The 26494-nt window shown below is 45.6% G+C and overlaps 2 protein-coding genes across 3 annotated transcripts; both read right to left on the bottom strand.

The window, feature by feature from the left end:
- Positions 1–1093: 1093 nt before the first annotated feature.
- On the bottom strand, positions 1094–5000 carry LOC138406579 (uncharacterized). Of its 2 annotated transcripts, none has more exons than XM_069519141.1 (7): positions 4468–5000; positions 4147–4267; positions 3110–3279; positions 2853–3031; positions 2479–2641; positions 1809–1930; positions 1094–1724 (listed from the first exon to the last, which is right to left on the bottom strand). In XM_069519141.1, the coding sequence occupies exons 1-7, from the start codon at positions 4544–4546 to the stop codon at positions 1416–1418; spliced, it is 1143 nt and encodes a 380-aa protein (XP_069375242.1). In that variant the 5' UTR covers positions 4547–5000; the 3' UTR covers positions 1094–1415. The 2 variants fall into 2 exon arrangements, with proteins under 2 accessions (XP_069375242.1, XP_069375243.1); XM_069519142.1 differs by having other exon boundaries at positions 2892–3031.
- A 338-nt stretch (positions 5001–5338) lies between these two features.
- tesk1b (testis associated actin remodelling kinase 1b) lies at positions 5339–24593 on the bottom strand. Its single transcript, XM_069519140.1, has 11 exons — positions 24356–24593; positions 22956–23703; positions 13943–14064; positions 13741–13789; positions 12577–12723; positions 11866–11948; positions 9369–9459; positions 8793–8876; positions 7584–7670; positions 7362–7458; positions 5339–7274 (listed from the first exon to the last, which is right to left on the bottom strand). Exons 2-11 carry the CDS (start codon positions 23145–23147, stop codon positions 6166–6168), a joined length of 2061 nt encoding a protein of 686 aa, XP_069375241.1. The 5' UTR covers positions 23148–23703; positions 24356–24593; the 3' UTR covers positions 5339–6165.
- Positions 24594–26494: the final 1901 nt, after the last annotated feature.

The following is a 26494-nucleotide window of genomic DNA, read 5'->3' as shown; positions in this document are numbered from 1 at the left end:
CCTTGTGTAGATAATTTGTCAGTTACAAACTCTGATAATGAGCCAAATTAAATCCAAACTGGAGATTTTTCTCAAAAGCTTCGGTAAAAAGCAGAAAAAGAAAAAGTTCAACATCTTCTGGATGCTGCAGCGACCAGCCGCTGTGTTGTGTAGTCAGGTGCTCAACCCCCCCGAGCCAACTCTCAGCTTCATACATGAATCATCTGTGCACAATGTCAGCACTGTGTTTCTTAATAAAAGCCCCGGCACAGCTTTGGACGACCCCCCAGGTCTCTGTGGACTCTGGAGAAGGTAGAAGGGGAAACAAACAACGCTGGACGGCCAAACCTCCGAGGCCTCGCCAATGTTGCGGAAAGAATGCAACACCAGCAGAAAACAGGAGGCCGAGGAGCGAGATGTCAAGATGTTCCTGGTCGTCATGCAGGACGCAGAATGAGGTGTCAGTCACGGGCAAGGGGCGGCGGAGCGTCGACGGGGGCAACTGTGAGTCAGAAACTTTACAGAGCCGTGGATGACAGAATAAACCGGCCTTTGTTGTCACTTGGGGGGGGGGGCGGGGGGTCAGAAGTTTTCTTAGTTCCTGTTTATGGAGATGATGGTTTGGACGAGCCTGTTGAGTGACACTGGAGCTCGGCACCAAACGCAGAGCGAGAAGAACCACAACCAGATTTAGATTTTTCGCCGAATCCGCGGACGAGCACCCGCAGAGAAAAACAGCTCGTTTGGACCCGTCAGATAAACCATCTCTGCTCCATTGGTAGATCTCACTCACCAGCCGACTCTCTGACTCACGACGGAGCCAGAGAAATGTGCTTATACGTTTGAAATCGGGAGCCACAGTGCGAGACGTCATCTGAGGGCCCGAGAGGAAGGGAACATTATGTTTCTGGTTAATGAGCTCGAGGAGAAAGGAAGGTTCGGGCCGGTGAGGACAAATATTTGACCTTTTGGTTCCACAAAAGTGAAGCCAAAGCATCTCAGTCGCCCCCTGGTGGCTGGCAGTATAACTCATAAACTCCACCTCCTCCATGTTTGCAGATTGGACATGGACCAGACTAAGAAGTGCACAACAAATAACCCCCCCCTTCTGTCATTTTAGGTCGTTCTCCAGGATTCTTTATTTTTTTAATCACTGTGAACAGGTCATTTTACATTTACATTTATAGATTGTGATGAATTTTTTTTTTAAATATATATTTAGAGGACAGATATTAATTAGTGTATGAAATCTGGTGCAGCCTGACTGAAGTTAAGGGACTGTTGGACGTCGGCAGAGGTAAACTCTTCATTCTGTCTCCGGCTAAAGCTCATGTAAGAAAATCTTGTTGCCACAAACTGAGCAATATTTTTAAAACAATATAAATATAATATGACATGGAATTAACAAACTACATCACAGAGGGACACAGAGACTCTCAGTCTGTTTGTATCAGTCTCATCTTGTCACACGTCTCCTCAGAGGAGTGAGACACCTGCGGGACGCTGAGGCCAGAGTCCAGGCCTCGCTCCAGCTCCGTCCCTCCACTGTCCCAGTACTTTGCACCACAGCTGGAGTCCTGCTGGACAGGACTGTGGGCTGAGGTGTGGTCCTGGGCGGAGTGGAAGCTGGAGGAGGACTCCATGGAGATGTGGTCGTCAGGGAACTCGATGTGAATGTCACATGGGTCGACCGGGACCGGGACCAGGGAGCGAGGGTCCAAAGAGACGGGGTCCCGAGCCGAAGACTTGAGGAAAGAAGGGAGATAAATATCTGTCATGGTAAAGTGTTATTTTAAAGCAAAGAGAGAAATAAAAGACAACTCGTATACTGGAGTCTTTGCTGGAGGTTCAGTGGCTGCAGCTCGTCCCGGGTTTTTCAGAACCACGACGAGGAGAGGAGCGAGGAGCAGCGACACCAGCAGGATTCCCAGACACAGCACAGGCAGCGACGCTGTGGCAGGAAAACACAAACAGGGTGAACACATGTATGAGCAGTGAACAGGCTGAGTCCACAGTGAGGCTGCAGGACGAGCTGAGCCAACACACCAGCAGGAGATTTAACCGCACCTTTGGACTCGGCTGTAAAACAGGGATTATGGAACAAACAAAGACACGATCGGTCGACCTAAAGATCCTTTGGACCAGGACCAGGTTCCTTGTGTTTTATAGTGTTATGACATCTGATAAATGTCCCCAGAGTCAAAACTATACAGCTTCAGCTTTTATATCTGGAACAAACTGAGAAAACCTGCTTCTGCTCCAAGTGCTTTAAATCCAAGGACCTTTTTGGCAGCTGCTTTTTAATTTTTATTATATTTTTATCTTTTTTACTAATTTTAATTCCTATAAATCCTCATATTTCTTTAATATATTGGCAACTTTTATTTCTCTAAAACACTTTGAATTGTCTTCTGGTTGAAGATGGTGACACGTCTGTGAAAGATTCATCTTTCTCAAGCTATAAACTTTGATTTGACTGATCTTTATTCGTCTTTACACCTGACTTGGAGACGATGTGGACACACTGAAGCGTGGACTTTGGGGACGCCGCCATGGAGAATGCTGGGAGGGAGAAGTTGGCCACAGCGCAGTAGTTCTGACCCGGAGACAAACCAGAGAACTCTAGGAAGGACACGACCTCCTGGGTCCAAACCGTCCGACTCTGAAGGGAAAACAAAACCCACAGATTCAACAGATAAGAAACATTTCACTGACACGATTCAAACAATTCTTCCAGTTTTCATTTCACCACCGAAATACCTCAAAGTTTGACAAATATATATATTTCTTTATTAGCAGACTTCAAGCATGAATTCCTCAGATTGTAAACTTGGAGACAAACTGAACGATCAGCAGGTCAGGACATGTTGGACCTGATATTCTGAGCGGTTGCGTTTGTTGAACACAGTCACCGTCGTCCAGGGGTCAATCACTTCAGAGATGGGGCAGCAGCTCTCCGGTAAGCACCTCCTGTTGGCAGCACAGGGGAACCGCACCTCCACCAGCAGCTGCTCATCTTTCAGAGAGACTGAGACAGAGGGACGACTGAATCCTGGGAGGGAGAGAGAGTCACACAGTTATTCACATGTGGCTCATGAAAACGGTTTTAAAGCAGCAGTTTGTCACTGACTGAAGTCGCTGTAGCCGAACTTGCGTGGTTGGATCCACGCGGTGGAGCCGGGGCCGAGGTGCACGCCGAGACGAATCAAGTTGTCGAGTCTAAAGTCTGAGAAGGCCTGAGACACGTCACAGCTGCGGGACGAGACCCAGACGCACCAGGAGACGTTCTGCCAGGGGCCCCTGCAACCAAGAGCCCCCAGTCAGAGACTTGTACTTTTAGAGTCATGATGAAAAACACGGAATATCAATTATAACTTTAACACAAATAAAAACACACGTTAAAGAATTAAAACATTTAATGTGCAACAGAAAATTAAACAACAAAAACAACTAACCACTCATTAAGATACTGAACACTAGAATACGTTCAAATTAGCAAATGCAATATGATAAAAGTACATTTTAGACGTTGATTTAAAGGAGACTAACTGAGTTAGTGCTGTATTTCCTCCAGAGCCTTGAAGCTCTTATTTCAGAAGCTCTGTCCCCCTTCGTCTTGAGCCGATAATACGCTATAAAGCTCACAGGCTTCGTTTGATTAATGAATACTTATTCTGTCACATTCACAGAAAACTAAACGCAGAAACTAATCACCTCAGTTTACAACAGGACGACTTCAGAAGTATTTATCTAACCTTCCTTTTGGACATAAAATAACATCTACAAAAATGAACGGCCGCCACTTTCACTGAACAGAGTTTTGTTCATATGACTAAACAAACTTATCTTGACTTTTTAAAAGTTTCTAATCAAGTAGTTTTCTGTCTTTTCTTTTTTTCCCCACCTCATTTATTCCGCTTCCTGTGAGTAAAGTTCACTTCTTAATTAAAAGGTGAACCAAGTCATAACCTTTGTTACAACGTGATTAACCTTAACTTAAATCTTAAAACATGTCTTCACCTGAAAATGTGATCATTTACATTATGGGGCCTTTCTTTTTGTCCCCATAAGGAAGACAAGTGTCCATAATGTGACCATGGAACGTGATTTTGGTCCCCACAGCAAGAGGAATACCTAGACCACACACACACACACAGAGAGCCTCACCCCTGTGTCTTGGTCTGGACGCTGTAGGTGGTGTTAGGACTGGCACGGGGACAGGTCCACCGCAGGAGACAGCCTAAGTCCAGTGATTCCACTGCAGTGTAACAGACTAACCCGCTCGACCCTGGAGAGGTCGCACATAAAAGCCGTACACTTAAAAATAGCACACGCACACACACAGATGCTCATTGACCTGTTAAGTCTGATTGTCACAACCTTATTAACACTTGGACGGGTGACTGATCGGAGGGGACGACTTTGTGCAACAGACTCACAGGAGAAGGAAAAACATTTAGAACCATCACATCGTGATCTCACACTCACCTTTAACGAGCAGGACGACCATGACACACAACGCCACCGCTGACCTCGACCCACCCGGGGATACACCTGCTGTCTCCATGGCAACTTAGTGACCTGCGGATCAAGGGGGCGACACGGACACGGTCTCAACTCCGACCTGCAGCAGGACAGGAGGAGACGGACTTTACAACGAGACAAACACACGGAGACAGAGACACAGAGGAATAAGCTGCAGAGGAGGATGATGGACTGGAGACAGCAGGAGGCTTAATTGGAGGCTGGTGATTTTGTAAGAGAGAGGAGAGGCTGTAAGCTACTTAACAGGAGAGCAGGAGAAAACAGAGAGTGAAGGAGAGAAAGTTACTTTTAAAAAGGATTATCTGCTCAGTTAACCTGAAGATTGTTTACTACCAGACCCTTAACTTAAACCCTCAAACAGAAAAATATGAAGAGACATTCATTTGAGTTGAAACAAAATCTCTTAGGTGTTGCCAACTTTTTCTTTTTTCTAAGATCTGCTTAAAAAAAATGAAAAGAAGTTGCAAATAGTGATGAAACGACATTAAACAAATTGATTTTTGAAATCTACGGTTCGATATCTGTGGCTACACGTGTCGCCCAACAACACTACATTAAACTATATTATTCTCATCAGTCTTTTTTGTCTCTTTTGACGTGATCCGAACATCACACATTATATTCCAACATTTCTAAATAATGAACTAGAACGACAATCAGAGTATACTTCCTGTAAACCACGTTTAAATTCACCAGATCCAGATTTTATTTGGATCTTCACCAAATCGCTCACACATAATCCTGCGAACAAACAAATGACACGCAGACAGACACAAAACATCCTCAGGTAGAAATCAGATCCACGTCAGGAGAATTCACTGCATTCTATCTTTTTATTCAATGCCATCTTTAAATAATAAGAATCTGTACATCTCTTAAGCAGGTCTTTGACCGTTCATTCCCAAAAGTAATAATGACATCAACAGCTTCCTTTTTAACAACAGTAATACAGATGAAGTGCTTCACCAGGAGGGCCGACACATACAGAAACCAAAAGAGTCAGGAGAGTGGTGTGACACACACACACACACACACACACACACACACACACACACACACACACACACACACACACACACACACACACACACACACACACACACACACACACACACACCTCAGCAGCGCACTGTACACCTTGATAATTAAAGACACAGAAGCAAAAACTGCCTGTTCATTCAGAAACAGCACCAAACATCAAGAAATCATTGCAACAGTAATAATACTAAGCTTAACATTCCTCATTTCAGCATCATCATCATCATCAGTCATAAGAATCTTTACAGCTGCAAATATACAGGATCGAAATCGACTGGGCCCCGAAGTGTTTACATGCGGATCGGCTCGTCAGTCACATCCACGCAGGCACAGCTGACGCCCTCAGCCCAGCAGAGGGCGACACACAAAAGAAAAAGTCAAGAGAAAGCTCCTTGTCCCGCCACCACTCAGCCACTCTCCCAAGTCTGGAGTGTTTTAGGAAACCGACCTGGACGCTCTGCACCGCACATTGTGTCTGGAGAGGAAGCAGAGTATTGCTGTGTTAAAATCTGTGCAAATTCTAAGAAAGACCCACTTCATCTCCAGGGAAGATCTTTAGGTGCAGAGTCTCCACTCGTGTATTTGGTGTCGAGGAGTCCGGGCTTATGTCTGCGCCCCTGGCAGGACGCGGCCCGGCTCCAGGCTGGTGGTGGTCGTGGGGGTGGAGGTGGAGGACGGCGGCAGACCCTTGGGTCCCGGACTGAGCAGCCCGCGTGAGGCTGCGTGGTCCCTGTTCAGGTTCTTGTAGGGGTTCCTGCGCGGTGGAGCTCTGAGACAAACCGAGGGGAAGCGGAGGCCGGCGAGGCAGCAGCCCGGACAGGAGACGACCTCCTCCTGGTCCAGAGAGTGGCCGCTGCTGGAGCCAAACGGGGACAAACCGGCGGGATCTCCAGGAGGTGAGTGGTAGCCGTTGTTGTTGGTGGTGGCGGCATTTGGGGTCGGGGTGCTCCATCCCAGCGGCCGGCTGACGACCACATTGTTGTTGTCCAAATGGGTGAGGGGAGGCAGGCACGGAGGCCCGTTGGAGATGGCGGACCCCCAGCCGTTAGAGAAGGGAGGGGTGGAGGGTTGGAGTGGAGTAGAGGAGTGTGTGGGTTTGGAGTAAGAAGATGAAGTGCTGTCGTCTTGTGTGTCCGGAGAGCTGGTGCAGTCCATGGGCTCCTCATCCTCCTCTTTCTCCTCCTCTTGGTCGAGGGACAGCGGCTCGAGAGACAGAGGAAGACCAGAGTCACCTGCCTGGTGCGTCCCGCTCTCCTCCCCCATCTCCTTCCCTTCCAACAGTCTGTTCTCATTGCCCTCTCCATTTATTTCACCTTTCCTTTCAGACGGGGACTCAGCCTCACTGAGGATGGTGTTTGGCGCCGACGTGAGGTACGGGGGAGGCGTGCAAGGCAGCGAGTGGCAGCGCCTGTGCCTCCGGTGCAGGTTGACGCCGTCTGTCTCGGAGGCTGAAGGTTCGTCGCAGTCGGGTGGAGGGGGCAGGGTGAAGGTCAGGGAGATGACCGACTTGCTGGGCGTGTCAAACAACTTGATCTTGCCCCCTTTCAGGTCCTCCCTCTGAGAGAAGGGGTTGATGCGGGTGGGGGGCACCTGGTTGACAGAGGGGGGCGTGTCCTGGGGGTGAAGCATGTCGGACTTACTGCGGGAGAGTCGAGGGTCCGATGTGCGGAAGAGGGGCGATTTCCACAGAGGGCTGATGGATGGAGAGACGCCTTTGAAAAGAGAAAACAAACAAAAAGGTAAATGAAGGAAACTTTCAGAAATATTAGTTGAGGCTCAGGTGACGAGAGACGACTCACGTTTGACCGCCAGCTCGTCCTTCTGCTTCCTCTCTGCCTGTCTCCTCTCCAGCTCCGCTACGATTTGGGTAAAGGACGGACGGAGCTTTGCATTCATCTGACAGGGCAGAAAGATTCAGACTGAGCATCACGGACAGAGGAGACAGAACTCAAAAGAAACAGATCATTTTTCAAAAATACAGTGAAGGAATAAATCAGAAATGAGGAGCAGGAGTTTCTTACATTGCAGCAGGAAATGGCCAGTTCGAGGAAATCTGAGGGACAGTCGCCCACCATCTGCTGAAAGGCCTCGACATCCAGACCAAAGTCCTGCAGAGAAACAGAGAAAATGACACCAGGGTTTACTTTCATGTCTGTACGAACATCCCCCCCCCCCCCCCTCCGGTTAAATAGAATCACACACATGGAAAAAGAAAAAATCTTTTTACATCAGCCTTCGTTTGATATTGAGATGAGACGATGAAGCTGCTGAATTATTCAACAGACACAAGACGGAGAGAAGCTTTTGTTAGAGCTTCAAAGCTTTGAATCAGAGTTCAGCTGATCCCGTGTCCAAAATACAGCAGTTAGTATAAAACTGTGTGAACCAACAGGAACACATGTCACGACACGCGTCAATTAAACTGTAACATGGGAACATTATTGAGGAAAAAGAAATCAAGTTGTTTGATTTCTCTGAAGCGGTTTCTAAAACTTCTGCAACAATTGTTTTGCAGCCGTGAGCAGTGACAACATGAAGTTTTAGAGCAACACCGTGCAAAGTGAAGCTGAACCGTAGATCCTTTAAAAAAGACTTAAAGTTATTAAAAACTCCAAAGTTCAGTAGGAAACTTTTAAAATATGAAGAATTCTGAACAGAGTTTGGTGGATTTGTAACCGCAGCACCTTTCAGGAAGCTGAGGATCATGGGTAATATCCAGCGTCAACACATTTAGGGACGTTTTTTTTTCTCTACATACAAAAACCAGACAAAATCAATCACCACAGGCGACTGCAGAGGGCGCTGTTGCTCAGTAAAATCTACAGTATAAAGGTTTGTAATTTCAAATATATTATGAAGGATTAGATGAAGTAACTCGTCCTCGGATCATAAAGAGGTCATCACTTAATCTGAGCACTCAGCAGTTACAGTTTGGAGTCATGTGATCCTCTGTCCTGCAAAGTCAGCTTCCTTTTCATTCACCATATTTTTTCACAATCATAACTAAAACGGTGCAACTGCTGCTTGAAGTCATAATGAAATCCAGACACTGAAATCAACACAGTTACTTTCCAGGGAAGAAAAACCTGCACATCATTGATGAAGCTTTTATTCTGAGCAGTTTTCCACACAGGTCACGCTGTTATATAATCAGGGGCCCAATGAAATTAGTATGGATGCGGAGGTGGTGGTGGTGGTGGTGGTGGGGTTGTGAGGGCATGTGGTCTGACCTCAGTGCGTGGCAGGATGTCAGGGTCGGCCTGTATCCTTGCAATGACCTCACACAGGATGATCCCGAACGCAAACACGTCCACCTGCACAGAGAGAAGAAGAGTCGATTAGTTATATATTAGAAAATACTGCTTCACTAAGTTTTCTAAAACTTTACAGTAACTATTATTTAGATATATAGGTCTGACAACATGATTATGCAACTTGTTTAGATTTGCAATTATCTTTTACCTTCTGCAATAAAATCTAAAATGTTCCACTCTCTGGATCTAGTTTATATTTATTTGTAGTTTCGTGAATTCTCCATAAAACTGAGGAAACATTAAGATACAACTGAAACAGCCGATGAGGAATTACATCAAACTCCACAGAGGAATACCACGAACCCCTCGTCAGGACGTCCAGCTCTTATGTAACTAAATCCCTGTTTGCTTTCGTGACACAATATCTGATTAATTTAATATTTACAGCTCGACTTCCGTTCTTTATTTGAGCGCCTATCATCACACTGTAGACCTTGAACCGCCGCAACAATCTGCAGCTGCACGGTGATGAAGGCAGAGATCCGTCATTACCGTCTCATTGTACACTTCTCCTCGGAGAACCTCGGGGGCCATCCAGTAGGGGGAGCCGACGACGGCCAGGGGCTCCTGGTCTTCGTCCTCGCTGAAGGAGAGAGGATGGATGGAGGAAGGAGGAGAGAAGGAAATGTACAGTTTATTTTCAAAGCACTTTTAACAGGAGAATTCAAAGCACTTGACATAAAATAGAAAAGGCATCGTGACAAATTGTAAAAGCAACGTTAGACTTTAAGAAATTCAAGAGTTACAGAGAACAGAGGGAATAAAAACATTAATTTAATTAATTAATAAAAGGAAACAGAAAAAATATCCAAGTTTTAAAGGATCCTGAAGCACAAAGTGTTAATAATAATAATGTTTCTGACAGAGTTCATCAATTAAACTCTTTTTGGATTAAAATAAAATATAGTTTAGTTTTGAAACAGTGAATCATTCAGAAGGTTTAATGGATATTCTCATTGTTTGAATTGGATTTGAATGCTTTTCATTTTGCCTTTTTTTTTTTTTTTTTTTTTTTTTTTTTTTTTAAAATCACCCGAACAATGAATGTTAATAAACTTGCAGCCGCAGCAAAAGAGTTGACGACTAAATGAACCAGGTTCAGGATGAAAACAGAAGCATGTGTGTTTCCAGACTTCACTCAAAGGTCATGCGTGAGAAACAACAATTCAGGATCTGTGTGATTTATTAAGAGACCGACGATGACGAGAGAGAAACAAGTGTCCGACGAGTACGAGCAGGCGTCTCGCTCCATTTTGTTAATACAGAACTCAACCCAGACGGGCTGTGTGAGGACAAACTGCTCAAGGCGAGTGTGAGTTTAAACTTCCTTTGTATCTTAGAAACCGCAGTGTTTTTCAGTTATCTGGAGATATGGTTGTGAAATTGAAGCTGAATAAAAAAAAAAAAAAGGAAGGAACACAAGAATGTGCAAGGACAACGTACTTGCACACATGCCTGCGTGCACACACACACACACACATACAGTATATACACACACACATATACCCTGCTGGCAGATACTTCCTCTCTGTGCTATTTCCATCTGCTACTGTGGGCTATGATACTGCAAATTTACAAGCGGCGACGGGATACCAGAGGGAGAAATGAGAACGAGGCTCCAAACGTAAACAACATTTGGAGCGGCCGAGTCGAGAGCGCACAGATCAGCAGTGAGAAAACTCAGAATAGAAAATTAAAAGGGAAAACCGATAACGAAGCACGGGAGTAAAGGACAAGAGTGACTTGTTTTACGAGGGCCGAGAGAGATCCAGCACGACAGAGAGCTGACGGACGACTGGAATAGTTTGACCTTATTTGGAGTGTTTTCCTAAACCTCCCTCCATCTCCTCTCCTTCCCTCCTTCCCTCCCTGCCACAAGCACAGTGGCAGCACTAACACAAAACACACACATCGTGTCAACATGGTCCATTCTCTGCCACAGGATGTAACTGTGTTTGACTTGAATAAAAACGCAAACATGAACTCGGAAATGAGAAAAACTAAAATCACCAGCTGCTTTAGAGAGAGAGAGAGAAAGAGAGAGAGAGAGTCCGACAGGTGCAGGAATGCAACAGTGACTCACACATACAAAGAAAAATTTGTTTCTATGAGCGGATGCACATTTTTCACATCACTGCACACATTTTTTTTAATTCAGCATCAAGTTCAGTAAACATTAAAACATTTGATTGTCTGCTGTGATTTCTCAAAAACTACTGATCTGATTTCCATGAAATTTTGCAGAGGGGTCATTAATGACCCAGAGAAGAACCTGTTAGGCCTCTCCACGCTCGCTTCTCATTCCGAGACAGTCACCTGAAACTTTTGCATGAATAAAAATTCCAGTTCAGGACTTTTTCCATCTTTGCAATGGAATACCCCCCCCCCCCCAGCGAAGACAAGGCTGTGCTCCTCCAACACTGTGAGAGAAATGTCGTCACAGGAAAACCAGCTGAAGGAAATAAAAGGAACATGTCAGAGGACGGCCGTAACCTTGTCATTTATGGTAAAGCTCGGGCCAGCGGTGAATTGATGGCGGAGAATAAAACATGCCACATAAATGTCAGCGCATATTAAAGAACACGCAGCTGCAAACACACGGGGAGAGTCAGAGAGTTCCAGCTGCGTCACGTCGGCCGGGCAGATTTAATCATGACAACACCTCTGTGAGTCAAGCTGCTGTTTGTCCGACCTCCTCTGTGAACGGCGCTCGACAGTATTAATAATAATAATAATCGCTCCACAGAGAGCGAGTGCTGCCGGAGAAGACGGAGGATTAACCTCAAACTGTGGAAAAGGTGACGGTGTGAGTCTCATCGCTGTGACTCAGAGAGGAGAAGCTGTGGGAGACTGTTTTTAAAGCACTTTGCACAGAGAGATGAGATAACTGAAGCAAAGAGGAGCAGAGGAATGTCACTTATCGAGTGCGACTTATCTAATCACTCCTTGTTGATAGAAGCTCTGATGAATGGAGCGTTGTGGGACTGACCTGTAATCTGGGATTTTCTCCGCCAGGCCAAAGTCTCCCACCACGGCCGAGCACACGCCGCTCTCCCAGCGCACCAGGCAGTTCTGCACACGGGGGTCACAGAGGTCACACATGTCACTTTATTACCGAGTGTTTCAGCGGTGATGTAAGGTTCTACTGTGAACAGCTTTTCATTTGCCGATGGTTTCCAAACATGCATCAGAAATGAGTGGAGTTCTGTGTTTTAAACAATGAAGGGATTATTTCACAATCTCTACGTCTTAGCCATATGACCACAACCTCCACTCAAATCTGATTTGCAAGTGTAAAGCAGTTTCGGGGGCGCGTGTGAAGTGAGCTGTGAGCTCATTGTTTCCCAAAGGATATGTTTTATACGTACACACGAGTTTCTGAAAATCTGCACTTTGGAAGGCGTTTGCGTTTCCTCACTCGTGTTGACGAGAGACTCAGAGGAAAAAAAGTTTGTTTTACAAAATATCCATCAGTGCGGACAGGGTGTTAATAAATTGCAGATTTGTTTGGTGATACCGTGCACGACCACATCTCAATATAAAAATGTCCTTAAGGAAAGTGGCCCCAAGTTAAAAACGTTTAATTAGTGCATGTAACACATTCATGTATGTTACTCCGCCTGATCAGAGTCCCAGTGGAGCATCAGTGTGCACAGCGATGAGTGTACGTGTGCACCGGTGCGTGCACGTTAGCCGTTACCTTGGAGGTGAGGTCCCTGTGGAAGATGCCCTTGCTGTGCAGATACTGCAGCCCGCGGGCGATGTCCAGAGCCAGGTTGAGCCGCACGCTCCACGACAGGTACACGTTGCTGCCCAACAGCTGCTCCAGGTTCCCTCCGTTGATGTACTGGATGATCGGGGTAAACACAAGACGTTTATTAAACACGCACAGTCTGCATCACATTTATTCAAGGTTTAATATGAGAGCTGCTTCAGATATTGTTTGGGGAAACTGGGACCAATATTACTATTGGTATTTATTAACATGGTTTCTACGATGTGCTCTATCTGGGACATGGAATATTAAGGTAAGAAACCTCAGCACAGAAAATGATCATGAGCTGCAGCCACAAATGTGTGATCCACTAAGTCAACACATAGTTTTATCAATGAATAATAACAAAACACTTATTTTCAGTCTCGGTGTGAAAGCTGCTGCTGACGTGCTGGATCAATACGAGATGATGGAAACACTAGTTCAGGCGTCAGAGCATCGAGTCGCCCTCTTATCTGCTGATCGTTCTTCTTTTCACTGCTCGGTTACCACGGCAACATCAGGTTGACCCCTAGATCACTAGTGTCTGAGCCCCATCTCTGACCAGCGAGGACTCAGCTGAGTGCATCAGAGCGTCAGTGAGAAGACGGTGAAGTGTCTATTTATCCTGTATTGTGCTTTTCCAGTCTCAGCGACCACTCGAAGCTCCTTACAGGACAAGTAGCATTCACCCATTCACACAGCTCTTCCTCTAACCACAATCCATTCATGCCGTCAAGGGTAATTTGGACGACCCACTCTACCCCCTGAGCCACAGGCACCCATTACTTTAGTTTACCTGACAGGAACAGTGAATATTAAAAGTTAAGAAGATAATTCTCATCCCTCATTTGTGGGCAGGCAATAAAATAATTGAAAATACAAACTAACCCTTTAAAAGCAGTGTCTACATTGTACTTGTGGCTATTTCAAAGTTGACTTTCCTCCAAGAAACTGGTTTGAAAACAATAAAAACTCAACATCATCCAATGGTTTCACGAGATTCTTTACTTGTGACGGGTTTACTTGAACTTTAATCTTCTTATTCTATCAGTAATAAAATAAAACCCTGATAAGCTTTTGTCTTGCAGAAGGTTAACAGTGTCTTACCTCAGTGAGAGCGTGGAGCTGCCCCTCGTGGACACACACTCCTATAAACCTGGAGGACGAGCAGACAAACAGTTTATTAACAAGGAGAGAAACTGTGTCCAGATGCACAGAGACGAGGACGAGACAAAGCAGAGAGACACTAAAACAAGACGATAACAGGAATGCTGGCGGCGGCGGCGGGGGGGGGGGGGGGGGGGGGTACCTGAGTATGTTGGGGTGGGACAGTCGGTTCATGAGCTGCACCTCCCTGAGCATGTTGGCTCGGTTACTGGCCATGATGTTCATCTTCAGAGCCATCACCTGACCTGACACACGGTGCTGGACCTGGATCACACGTTAAAACACAACGACACATAAACACGTTAGTTCAAACGACTCAGATGATTCACAGTTCACGGGGAAGAGATTTTCAAAACTGACAGTTCAACACCGTCTGTGTGGAAATCGGTCAGTTGGGGAGATGATGCAACTCCATTTGTTGCTTGTTCCACTTTTCACAGACACACAACAGTTGATGAGAAGCTTCATTTAAAACAGCCCAGGAGGATATTTAACAACAGGACAGGCCCGCGGCACCGGATTAATGATAATTTATTATAAATACACAACATCACATGATTAAAACCACCACACTGATAAATATTAACATCAGTAGTCGGTCAGATGAGTTTTCTTCGTTTGCTTTGGCTGCTTCTCTGGCCCCGACCTGGTATGGTCACCATGGAGATGCAAAATTTAAAGATCTTAAACTTATATATTTTTGTCTTATGCCACTCTAGCTATTAGAAGTAGAGCACCCTAATATTTTTTGGCTGATATGAAAACAGAACATTTGAGCTCAATCGCACAAGTTGAAGTGGAAGATCAGGATCAGAATCTTTTAATCCCTCAAACCAAAGTTCCACATCAGTCAGGCTCTAATTATAAGTGCTACTCTAATTAACAGACCTGTCCATCAACGTGAGCGATAGCATGTTGCTAGCCTGTTATTTTGTTTTTGAGGGGGTGACACTGATGTTTCCGTTCTGGATCAGGAATCAGACTTTTACCGCACAAATAATTTCCTATGAGCTATTAATAAAGATGAAGTGGCACTGGAGGGTTTCAGGTTGTGTCTTCATTAGTTACATGAGAGTGTAACGACAGACATGAGGGTGTGTGTGTGTTTGTGTGACTGAGGTCTGAAGTCACAACTGTGGGGGCTGAAGTCAGTGTGACACTGGCCTGCAGCTCAGTTGCTCAGAGTGGTGATGGAAAAAACACAGAGCCAATTAGAGACCAGACTAGACTGCAGCAAGTAATGCCATTAACACACACATGGACGCACAAATACACAAACACACACACGGAGGATGTGCATGGCCCTCTTCCTCTTAACAGCCAGTCAATGAGAGTCAATCTCTGCAGCACTAAATCCTTTCTCCACAGAGCCACTTGAGGACGTCGGCCTTTAGAAAAGTGCTGCGACACACATGCATGGACGCACACATGTAAATCTCTCACACACACACACATAATTGCCGTACACTAGCTGGCTCATCTTGCAAGGGTGAAGCCTGAGCAGAAATGTAAACACCCAGGAGGAGTGTGGTGGCGGTGCAGACTAATCTCTGCTTCTCTTTATGCATTTACAACACTTGGAGGATGAGGTGGACTCTTGTAGGACACACACACACAGTCACACACTCCTGCTTCCACTGACACACATTTATCCAGCAAACACGACTGGATTTACATCACTCTTGTCACACACACACACACAAACACACACAGCTTATACTGCCAGCGTGAGCCAACTGCTGATGATGCAGCAATGGTTGGAATTGACCCGAATGTTTTGTCCCGACACTTTTTGGCTTGAAAACAAACAACCCATCGCTCATTGTGTGTCTGGCTCAACATACCTGGTGTGACATTTTCTCAGGTGTGTGTATTACTAAAAACTCTGGAATGACGGCCCAAGAAGATTAGGTGTTTTTCCCCTGACATGCTTCACGTCAACCATTTTTCTAGTCTTCTCCACTGGAATGATAATGTCCACGCCTACACACAAACACCACCTAGGACAGACGTCTGCTCACAGGCCTCGGACACTCCCTAAAGCTCTCGCTCAAACGTACTCGGCCTTGTAAAGTACTGCTGTCAGCAGAGGAAAGGTCACATGCAGCGCTCTCGCTCTGCGCGGCCAACATGTGCAGCGGTGTCTGTCATTAGCCGGCGGCCCGACGTGGTCGACTGATGCACAGAGGAGGAGGGTTGGTCTGAAACTGCAGAATGAGGATTCACACAAGGGCAAGAGAGACGTGTTGTGTTTTTAAAATATCTGGGATTTAAAAGATATTTCTATCTTCTTGTCTTTTTCCAAATTTTCTAATAATAATTTAGCTGCTAAAATACAAATATCAGGCACACACACTCCCATTATCTTTTATTTATGTATATCTGTAGTCAGAACAAATGTTTACGTCAATGTGGCCAAAACTTTGAGTATATGTGAAAAATTCTTTTCAGGTATCCACAAACTTTCATCCTGTAGCGGCGATTCAGAAAAAAAAAACTCTGCAGGAGAAATGACATGCTGCTGCAGAGCTGGGGTGTGACCACACAACCAACACACAAGTATGACTTTGCCTCGAGACACTGGGTCAGCTCTGAAGGCCTCCTCTCCCCTCGTGGATGCCATGGTTACTTCACACACTTCCCACCAGCAGGAGCCATTGTTGTGGTTTCAGCAGCTCAACGTACACCTTCATAAATCCAGATTAACTTTGAGATGAACCACACTGGGGCACGCAGATAAACGGGGTGGGGACTGGCGGAGAGGAAATACATCAATATACACACACATGCTTTGAAAAAGAGTTTCTTGTAGCTATTACACAATAAAAGTTAAGACTCAAGTTATTGCAGTTTTTAATAAGAGAAAGTTCCCAAAATAAAACAGGATCTGCTCCTCAAACAGTAACATCGTCATTAAATACACAACTTCCTCAGCATTTAACCGAACTAAAGCACAACTTGCCTCAGACGCAGCATTTTGTGACAAACCAGGAAAACCTCGGCCAATTTCACACCAGAGCTTCATGCTGAAGTGAGAGGAGACTGTGTGTTAACGTCCCTGAGGCGGTGAACTCCACTCACTCTGAGAAAATGACTTCTCCTGCACAACAACTGAGGGCCTGAGCCGTCGCCTGAGGCTGCGCTCTCAGTTAAAGCGTGAAGAAGCAAAGAGTGAGCGAGTGTTATGTGAATTTATGTGTGCAGGCGACTTGGTTCAGAAACAAAACCGCAGTGCAAGGAGCTGAACACGTCCCGCCTCAAGTTCATACATGTAGAAATACACGTTTGAGTTCACTGGTTTCTCATCAACAAGCGGCTTCATTTAGTTTTTTACGACGTGGAAAAGTTTGAGAGAGAAGACGGAGATGAGGTTTTCCAGCAGCAGGTCACTGGTTCACTTTTTGTTTTCATCGCTGCAACCGGATGCATCAGCGTTGGCACTGACCTTATTAAGCTGATTGGCTGTAAACCTCAACATGACCAATCCACATTAAACACAGTTGCTTCTTCAGCGTCATTAACTTTTATCTCTGGGCCATTACTTCAATTCATTCACAGCCGCTGTCAGTTTTAAGAACAACAATCCTCGGAGCCATGTTGCTTTTTTAAATTCAGGAAACATCTTTTTTTGTGTGTATTCAATCAAGGAAATCAAGGTAGAGGCCGAGACTTCAGACAGGAGCAGAGGACGAAAACTTTTTTTTTTAAAGGCGTTTCAATGAACTGACTCTTCAAAGCCTGATGGGACAGAGCCAAAAAAAACAGCCGGGCTCTGCGCCGCCACAAAAACATCCAGCAATCTTTGTGACACTGGCGAGACGCTCATGCAAACACTGAGCCGTTTGTTTACCCTGTTACAAGGGAGTGGCTTTCCTCGAGGTCGAGCTGAAGACGACCACATCGACAACATGTGGACGGGAGGAAACGCTCATTGTGCGCTGATGTAAACAACATGAATCAATGGTGCAGATGCATTGTATGAAAACACTGATAACTATAAGAAGAGGAGGAGGAATTAGAAAATATATATGTGCAACTCTTGCCCAACACTTCCCTATTTCAGTCCTGAGTTGAAATATTTTAAAAGCGATAAACACGGTGGTTCAAGTGAAGACAGGCACATCAGCACTCCTTGTGTTTGTGTGGCTGTGCAGAACATAAACAGAGCTACATACCTGCACAGTGAATGGCAGGCGAGCAGGCCCTGACTGGAGAGAGGGAGGAGAGGAATAATGAGGGAAAGGTCCTTACGCTAAGCCACTGATGTTCAAGTCTGCACTGGCTCTCCCATTCCAACGCCACCACAACCCAACAGCAACACGGAGACACACACTGTCTCCTAATCCTGAACGCTGAAACCGATCACGAGCACAAAGGTGACAGCTGATGATGGACTGGGGTTTGATTGTGTGCGGTTTTTTTCCCCATCCTCCTTTGTTGTCGTTTTATCTTTCCAGAGAAGAAACTCTAGCAGCAGCCAGGATTTACAAAGAACTGGTCACATCTCAACACGCCCCGACGAAGACGTCTCACAATATCTGTCTCTTATGATTCACGAGGACTCGCGGCTGAACCGAGCTCTGAAACAATTAAGACATTCTTTTCTCCTGAAACATCATGTATCTAATAACTCGACTTAAAAGGCTTTAGAATGCGACAACTTTGATTAAATGAACACAATTTTAAAGTTCTTAAAGTTTGAAAGAGTTCTTCTCGGCCCATGTTTCACCAAATGTCAAGAAAACTGATTCAGTAGTTTTTGTGTGATCCTGCTAACAGACAGATGACAATGAAATCATAACCACTGTGGTGGATTTAAAAATACGCATCAGATTAATAACAATAATTAAATTAATTATTAGCTGCAGCTCTAATGACGATACATGAATTACAAACAGCTGCGAGTTTTAATGCTGCAACAGATCTGTGCACGCACAACTAGAACGTGATGACATTTGATGTTTAGAGAAATCTTTGTGGCGATATGGCGTCAATACATCATCACAATATGATTAAACTGGAAATCTAAGAGTTGAAAGCAGCCTAATGGATTTATGCCAAGCAACTGTTGTTGACAGCAGATAAAACGAGTTATACACAACACACACACACAAAAGCAGTGGCACCACAGCAGTGTTTGGCAATGCTTCTCCTTCACACAACCGCTCTGTCACAAGCAGCTGACACACACACACACACACACACACACACACACACACACACACACGTGCACACGTCCTCTGGAGAGTTCTGTTTTTAATCCTCTTTATCCAATTACTCTTTTAACTTATTATTATCATCATCGCATCTCATGAGCATAAAATCCCCCGACACACAAACAAACCAGCTGATTTGACAATTTCCATGATGACTCATGTAAATGTGGCCTTTTCCAAAATTAATTTTCCCCCTTCCCCTTTTTTCAACAATCACCAAAACAAGCAGAATCTGAGGTGAAATTATTTCTTGGACCAGCGTTGATGACAGAGCGACGAGTCGAGATCGAACAACGACTCTGTGGAGAACAACAGATCAAAACGTTTTTTGATTGACAGCAACAATTATTGTTTGTATCCTAATTGACTGTGCAGAATACTCAACAAATCCTACTATTTGTTGTACAAAAGACAATTCTCCTAAAAGCTACTACTAAAAATTTAGATTTCACTATTTTAACCAAAATCATTTTATGAAAACACAGTGAAACAATAATTAATGTAGTTTTAAGCAACAAAAACTAAATATAAATGCTGATATTAAATGTTACATGAAAGTTTAGGTTAAGTTTTTTTTAAACTGCAGTCTTCTGGCAAGTGTTAATGAAAACGGGTATAAAAGAATACATATCATATTTTAAAAGAGTTCTCCATTTTTGGGAAATATATGAATTTGGATTCTTGCAGAGATGGATGAGAAGATCCAACATACAAACAACCCTAGCTCACTGTTAGCTAGCTATAAGCTAGCTAAGTGGAAATACAGAAACTGCTTTCTTCAAAAAGTAGAACATAACAACCTGTAAAAACCACAACGTGCTATTTTATCACTTTTGTATGAATTAAATTAATGAATTAGCTTTGGCTCAGCGAACAACTATAGCTTCATCATACAGTAAACTAAATCATTCTTCTCATCCAGCTTCTGACAGGAAAGTGAATCATTTCAAAAATGGTGAACTCGTTCAAACTGTCTGGATGAAATGCCACATAGTAAATTTATTTTGGCCCAGACTGAACACGGTCATCCGGCCCACATACCGAGTGGAATGACGGCTCCTGTTTGCCAGATCTGGGCCTGAATTTGGGCCGTGTTCACAAATTACCACACGGGTCACTTTAGTTTCACGACCAGATTACAACTTGCCTTCAGCACAGCATGTCTGAAAAAAACGCCCACTTCTGTTTTGAGACATGTGCTATTTTACATTTTCTACTTTATTCAGGCTCACATCCATGTTGTCCGGGGCAACAAGGCGACCAGAAGGGCTGCACCTCTGCCTGAAGTGGCCCACATCCTATCTGGGATCATAAAGACCAATATTGACCAACAGGAGAGACTTTAAGTGCCTGTGTTGTCTCTGACTCGACAGTGGAGCTCTGCAGGCTTCTGAAAACACTGTCATGAGACTTTCATGTCTCATGTAAATGATGGAGACAAATGAGAAACAAATCTGATAAGAGGCCTGTTCTGTGTTTCCTGGTTCTTAGACAGCAGGTGCAATCTGCGTTAGCAAATATACCATCTATTATCAGGAGGGGAACAGCTGGAAAATGACGCACTAACACAGTAATCCAATTAGCAATTAAACCATCAGGTTTTTTTTTTTTTAGAGAAACCCTGCAGCACGGAGAAACAGACGATTACAACTTCCTGTGAGTAATGGTTCAATTTCTTTCTGAGTGGTTTTATTGCTTGAGCTTTCAAAAACATGCAAACAACTAAAACAGGAGTCTTACAAGGCCAAAGCTGGTTGTGCACACACGCAGCATGAACTGCCTCTACGAATATTAAAGGAAGAAAAACAACACCTGAAGAATTTGTCTTGACACGTGTGCTCCCTTCCTTTCTACAGCTTTTTTTCTGTCTTGCACTTCTATTTTGTGTGTTTTCCAGGGTTGCACAATCACGCGCTGCAGAGAGGCTCCATTGATCTGCACTGAGGACTGAAGCTCAACACGCACAAACACACACGGCAGGAGGCCAGAGCCTTTGCAGCCCAGAGCAGGACATTCATTTCAAAGCCTGAATGCAAAGTGCACGCAACATATACCTTTAAGTTCACGCTGAATCTAATCAACAAAAACATCTGAGATGTTCTACAGCAGCATGTGAAGCCATTTCCTCTGAACTGCAACAGGATACACGTGAACAATCCTTCAGTCTGCAACCTTTTTAAATGGGACTGATAACTGCGCTAACAATTTTGCATTTTTATGGCTCGATTAAAAGGGCAAGCTTATCCAAACCTAAGTGCCAGTGGTAAACATGGTCACATTTGCATGCTCATTGGAAATTCAAAGGGCAGAGCTGAGGGAGTGGCTTCTGAAGGCTGGGTGGCCTGAAGAGGCTGAAAAGAAGAGGAGAATCCACAACACGCAGTCGTATATAAAGAGGAGGGTCGACTTGGATTGTTCAGAGAGCAGGTTGTAACTTTAAATGAACCAAATGTCACGCATTCAACGTGGATCACGAAACACTGTAGCTGCTTCCAGACACTTTCCTGAAGTTTTGAAAACCGCTCATGTTAAGAGATATGACTATCATAAATTACAGCGAGAACAATTTCAAAGAAACGTTGAAAACCAATATCTAATCTGCATCTATTTCTAAACTCAATAACTCAAGCAACAGTATCACAAATGAGTCAATTCCAGTTAATCAAACGTGGAAATTCCCTGTTTAATTTTCCAATGAAGTTGTCACCTGGCAGCAATGACAGACACTCGGCTACAATCCCACAGAGCAAACAAACTCAAAGAGGAAGCAGACGAGGGCTGAGAAATAAAAAATAAAAAAACACCACCAACAGTCCTGTGAGTCCACGATGCCACTAAAGAAGCTGCTAATAATCTCTAATTAACAAGAGGGCATCGTTGCAGACACGTCTCAAGTGGGTTTGATTTTGAGGGATTAGAGTTTGAAGTGAAGACTCAACACACGACGTGACGATTATTACATCAGTAACCGATGAGACTTGACTTTGGTACCCGCAGACATTCGGTGAGACACTTAATCTGTCATTAAACCCGCCTTCACAGCCCCAGCGCAGAGTTCGGCCTCAAATTGTGCCTGAGATTAACAAAGGAGATATACCGAGATAGAAAATAAGCCACAACATAATAAATATAAGCTAAATAAGTATAAAATTAAATATATAATTGATTAATTAAACACTATCTCCAGATTTCTGAACTTGAAATACATCCCTAATGTTGCAGTGGAGCTACAGGTGAATTTCAACTAAATTAAAATCATCATCATGAGCCTACAAAACAAGATCTCTTCTCAAAGATGATTCACATGCTTCTCTTCGGTGAGTCACACCACCACACGGGACTGTTTGGGACAGCTCCTCTTCAAAGAGGCTTTCCCTGGGCTTACAGTCTCCAAACAAGCGAACAGCAGCGTGACAAGAGATGAAGGCTGCTGCTCCGAACAGAGACCTGAGTGTAGGGTTACCTGCACGTGTGCCAGAATCTACCCGTCCTGACCGTATCCACTTACACACCACAACACACTGCAGTGACCCACATGTTGTGCAAGGGGGGACACAAACACGTGTGGAGGACAGGGGACGAGGAGAGGGGGACAGTGTGGTGCAATGACGCCTGTAAAAATATCTAATATTCTCCATCGCCAACTTGTTACTGGTGTTTAGCTGAAGAAGCACTGGTTGCCATAGTTATAGAGATGGTGAGAGATTGAAGTTGAGTCAATTTAACAAGTCAACAGCTGCGAAGAAGTTGAGTTCACTTCACACTCGGTCTAATCATCACAAATAATCAAACACAGACAGGGATGATGCTGGGTCTCCATGGAAACCTGGAGGATGTGCACGTTGAATCTCAATCTGGAGCATGTCCCCCACCAACAAAACACTAAAAGTAAACGATGTGCAAGAACTTTAGTGCGAAGACGGAGACGCCTCCTCTCACCTTGAACACCTCAGAGAAGAAGCCGGCTCCGATCTTCTCGCTGGTGAAGTCGTCTATGCGGGCCAGGCTGGACACGGCGCTGCGCAGGGCCCGGTAGGAGGACGGCCTGGTCCGGTTGGTCCCGTGGACGCTGTGCATGGGCAGCTCGGCGGCTCCCTCCTGCTGCGGCTCGACCCGAGTCTCCGACTCCATCTCGGGACGGCCCGGGAGGAGATGGAGGGGGCGGGGGGAGGACGTGGGATGTGTGCTTGTAGTTTAAAATCCAGCCCGGCTACTATTTACATGTCCCATGTCCGCGGCAAGGCCACGGCGCACGTCTCTCCGGATTGGACGGGAATGAGAAGCGTTCAGTAGTAGTGGGTAGGGGGGGGGATGTCGCAGCTGTGGTCGGGCTCGGTTCTTCTGTCGGAGTCCTGCAGTTGTGCGTCTTTAGCGGAGCGTGCAGCTGCAGCGGTGCATCCTGCGGAGTCAGTGCGCAGTTTGGTTGAAGTCCGTCATGCCGCGCAACGCTGGAGCCAAATACTTCCTCTCTGAACTGCGCAGGCTGGTGGTGCTCCTCCTCCTGCTCCTGCTGCTGCTGCTGCTGCTCCTGCTTCTGTCTTGGCAGCGGTGTCCTCTCTCTCCCTCGGTCTCCTCTGCTCCTCCTGCAGTGGAGAAGGCCGGGGCTCCCCTCTGTGGTTCCACCAATTGGATGGTGGGCTCTCCGGTGCGCACGGAGCTGCCTCACTGGCGCTGCAGCCTATAGAAGCTGGAGAGGGACAGACAGGAGGGGGGGGGAGAGAGACACACGTCAATGCACTAAATGTTAAAGTGCGTGTGATGAGACTCAAACTGCTCCTCGTGTCGCACTTGTGATCCCGGTTCCAAATTATCAGGCTGCACGACGAGAACTGTGCAGCACTGGCGCCATTAAGGCTCGAATGCACGTCTGGTGGCTGCTCTCAACATTTTCTCTGCGCCAACATTAACACTAATCAGGTTAAATGTGCATCGCATGAGTTGTGGTGTTTAAATGTTTGACGCGTTATCTGCTGTGCGGTGATAAAAGCCCCGGGGGCAGCTCTCGGTGTCCCTGGCTGCACTTTGCACACTCTCACGCCGGCTCTACCTGATCCCGGAGGAGCACCCGGACAGTGTCCGCAGGTCTCCTCCGACATCGGGGGGTCTCCGGGCTCCAGGAGGCGGCTCCTGACGCGCCGCAGAAACCCTGCGCGTCGCTGGGGTTCGGCTGACTGACCGCTGGGGGTGAATTATGGATGAGCCGAGTTCGTGAGCTAAAGTCGCCGATAGTGATGCACGCGCACAGGAAACGAGCTCCGTGGTTCAAAGTGAAAATCGCTGACGCACAAGTGCACGGAGGAGCTGGGGGACGCGTGGTGGTGGAGGAGGCGCTAACTCACCTGGCCTTCTCCCCCCCAAAAAAAGACAAGCTCCACATGCGCCGGTGTCCTCTGCTGAGCGCCGGGTCCAGATCAGCCGCAGTGTCCGGTTACCGACGGCTTTATTTTACCGATGAATCATCTCCGTGCGCCGCCTTCACGCAACACGGGCTCCGGTGGTTTCGGTTTACAGCTCCTCCGCTGCCTCCTCTCGACGTGGGTTTGGCCGCGTGAAGGAAGAGGAGCGCTGACTTTTGGCTGCGCTTTATTGGAGGCGGGTCCACACGTGACCGGCGCAACAATGCACCTGTGGGGGCGCATGGTCCGGCCCAGCTCCCACCTCCATGTCTGCTACAGGGTCCACTCTGTGCCTGACGCAGGGGGGGACCACAGGATGTGTGGATGAGAAGTCTGACCTTTGTGCCATCGGTGGACACAGAGTGGAGGCCTGTGCAGAGTGGACTGTCTCTGGGCTCATGATGCTGGGGTGTGCTGCATGTCAGAGAGATTCGTTATGTTTCAGGTTTATAAAATGAAACAGAGAGAATATGAATAAGTCTCCAAATTGATTATTTAGTCCAATTATCATCCCCAAACCCAAAGAGAATCAAATTCGTTTGATCACTTATCACATGTACTTACTTCTGCTGAGGAGGTTATGTTTCTGCAACGGTCTATATATTTGTAGGATTACGCAATAAACTGCAGGACTTGGTGGAGGGATGAGACTTGCATGGCCCGAGAAGGAACTCATTCAATTCTGATGTGAAACTGGATAAAAGAGGAAGAATCATGGCAAGATTTTCACCGATCTCCTGGAAAACAGTGCATGGATGTCGGTGAAATAAATCAGGGATATTTAGGGAACTGATATCTACGAGTGTGTGCAGTATTGTCGTCAGTGAAGCTCTATCTCTAAAAGACTGTGACACTTTTCAAAATGAAGCCGCCATATTTAACAGGGTCCCAAGCCAAAAAGGTTGTGCCTTTGGCGGAGGTATGGGATCCATCGAGTGCCATTCCAGTTCAGTAAGAGATTTAAAAGACGACCATGACTCAGACGTGGATATAAACACCCCTCACAACTGATTGTGAACATTGTGTGAGGGGCACCTGAGGGTGCTTAATACCAGAGAGCCATAAAACAGTGTGTCATACAGCGTGGAGCCATCTCACACCTCACAGCCACATACTCCGCGGAGCGACATACCGTTAACACGTGGAGCCGGAGGTGTGCGAATCTCTCCGAGCTGCTCGGGACGAGTTCATGAGCAGATCTGTGATGTGCGTCGCTGCTTTCGTGAATAAAACATGCAATCAGTTTATTGTCTCCGTCCTGAAGCCTAAAGGAAAAACCACTGAAGTCACACCACTGTCGCAGATCATAATAACTTCTATTTATTATTTAGTGCCGCTGATCACTTATTCATTAGCTGACTGCTATATTTGCTTTGAGTTCAAGTTGGGCTTCAGCTAGCGTGTGTGTGAGGATTATGTGGAAGCATTCATGCATGTGTGTGTGTACCTGTGTGACAGGGGATTATGTTGACCCCCGCTGACCCCTCGGACCGGTCTCGAGCTACTTTATCACCTCGTGGGGCTGTTTACTCTTTGATAGAGATTTGGGTGTAATGTCTGTCTAAACTGCTAGCTGCTAGCTGCTAACAAGTTAAACTACAGGGGTGAATATGACTGAATCGCTCGTCTTCTCTAATTTCTTATCAGGATCAATAAATCAAACTAAAACTCATTTAGAAACCAATAATCATTAAATCAATACGTGATTTTAACAGACTTGTTTAGTTGGACTCATCCTATAGTGAAGACTGATGCTCCAAGCAGCATAAGGGCCTGAAATCAATGTGAATCCATCTTTCTTACCTCCTATATAATATATTTTAATGAGTGTGTCTCCTGTGGTTTCATTCAGATCCCCTGCTGAAAAGTTTCAACAATGCCCGGTCGGAGAATCAATAACACAATCTAACACATGAGCTGTTTCTTTCCACAGGACGGATCGGTCTCTACAGAGGAGAACAGGAAACGTGGGACCACAACAGATCCACCAGCTTTTACAAACAGTGACCGAGAGGAAATGATATCCTCACTTCCTCATTTAGACTTTTAGATTTTTAGATACTTTTACAGAAATAATTCCTG

This window comes from Paralichthys olivaceus, chromosome 22 (genome assembly GCF_024713975.1).
Source record: "Paralichthys olivaceus isolate ysfri-2021 chromosome 22, ASM2471397v2, whole genome shotgun sequence".
Taxonomy (NCBI): Eukaryota; Metazoa; Chordata; class Actinopteri; order Pleuronectiformes; family Paralichthyidae; genus Paralichthys; species Paralichthys olivaceus.
Note: the sequence above shows the minus strand (reverse complement) of the source record. Positions and strands in the feature narration are given on the sequence as shown.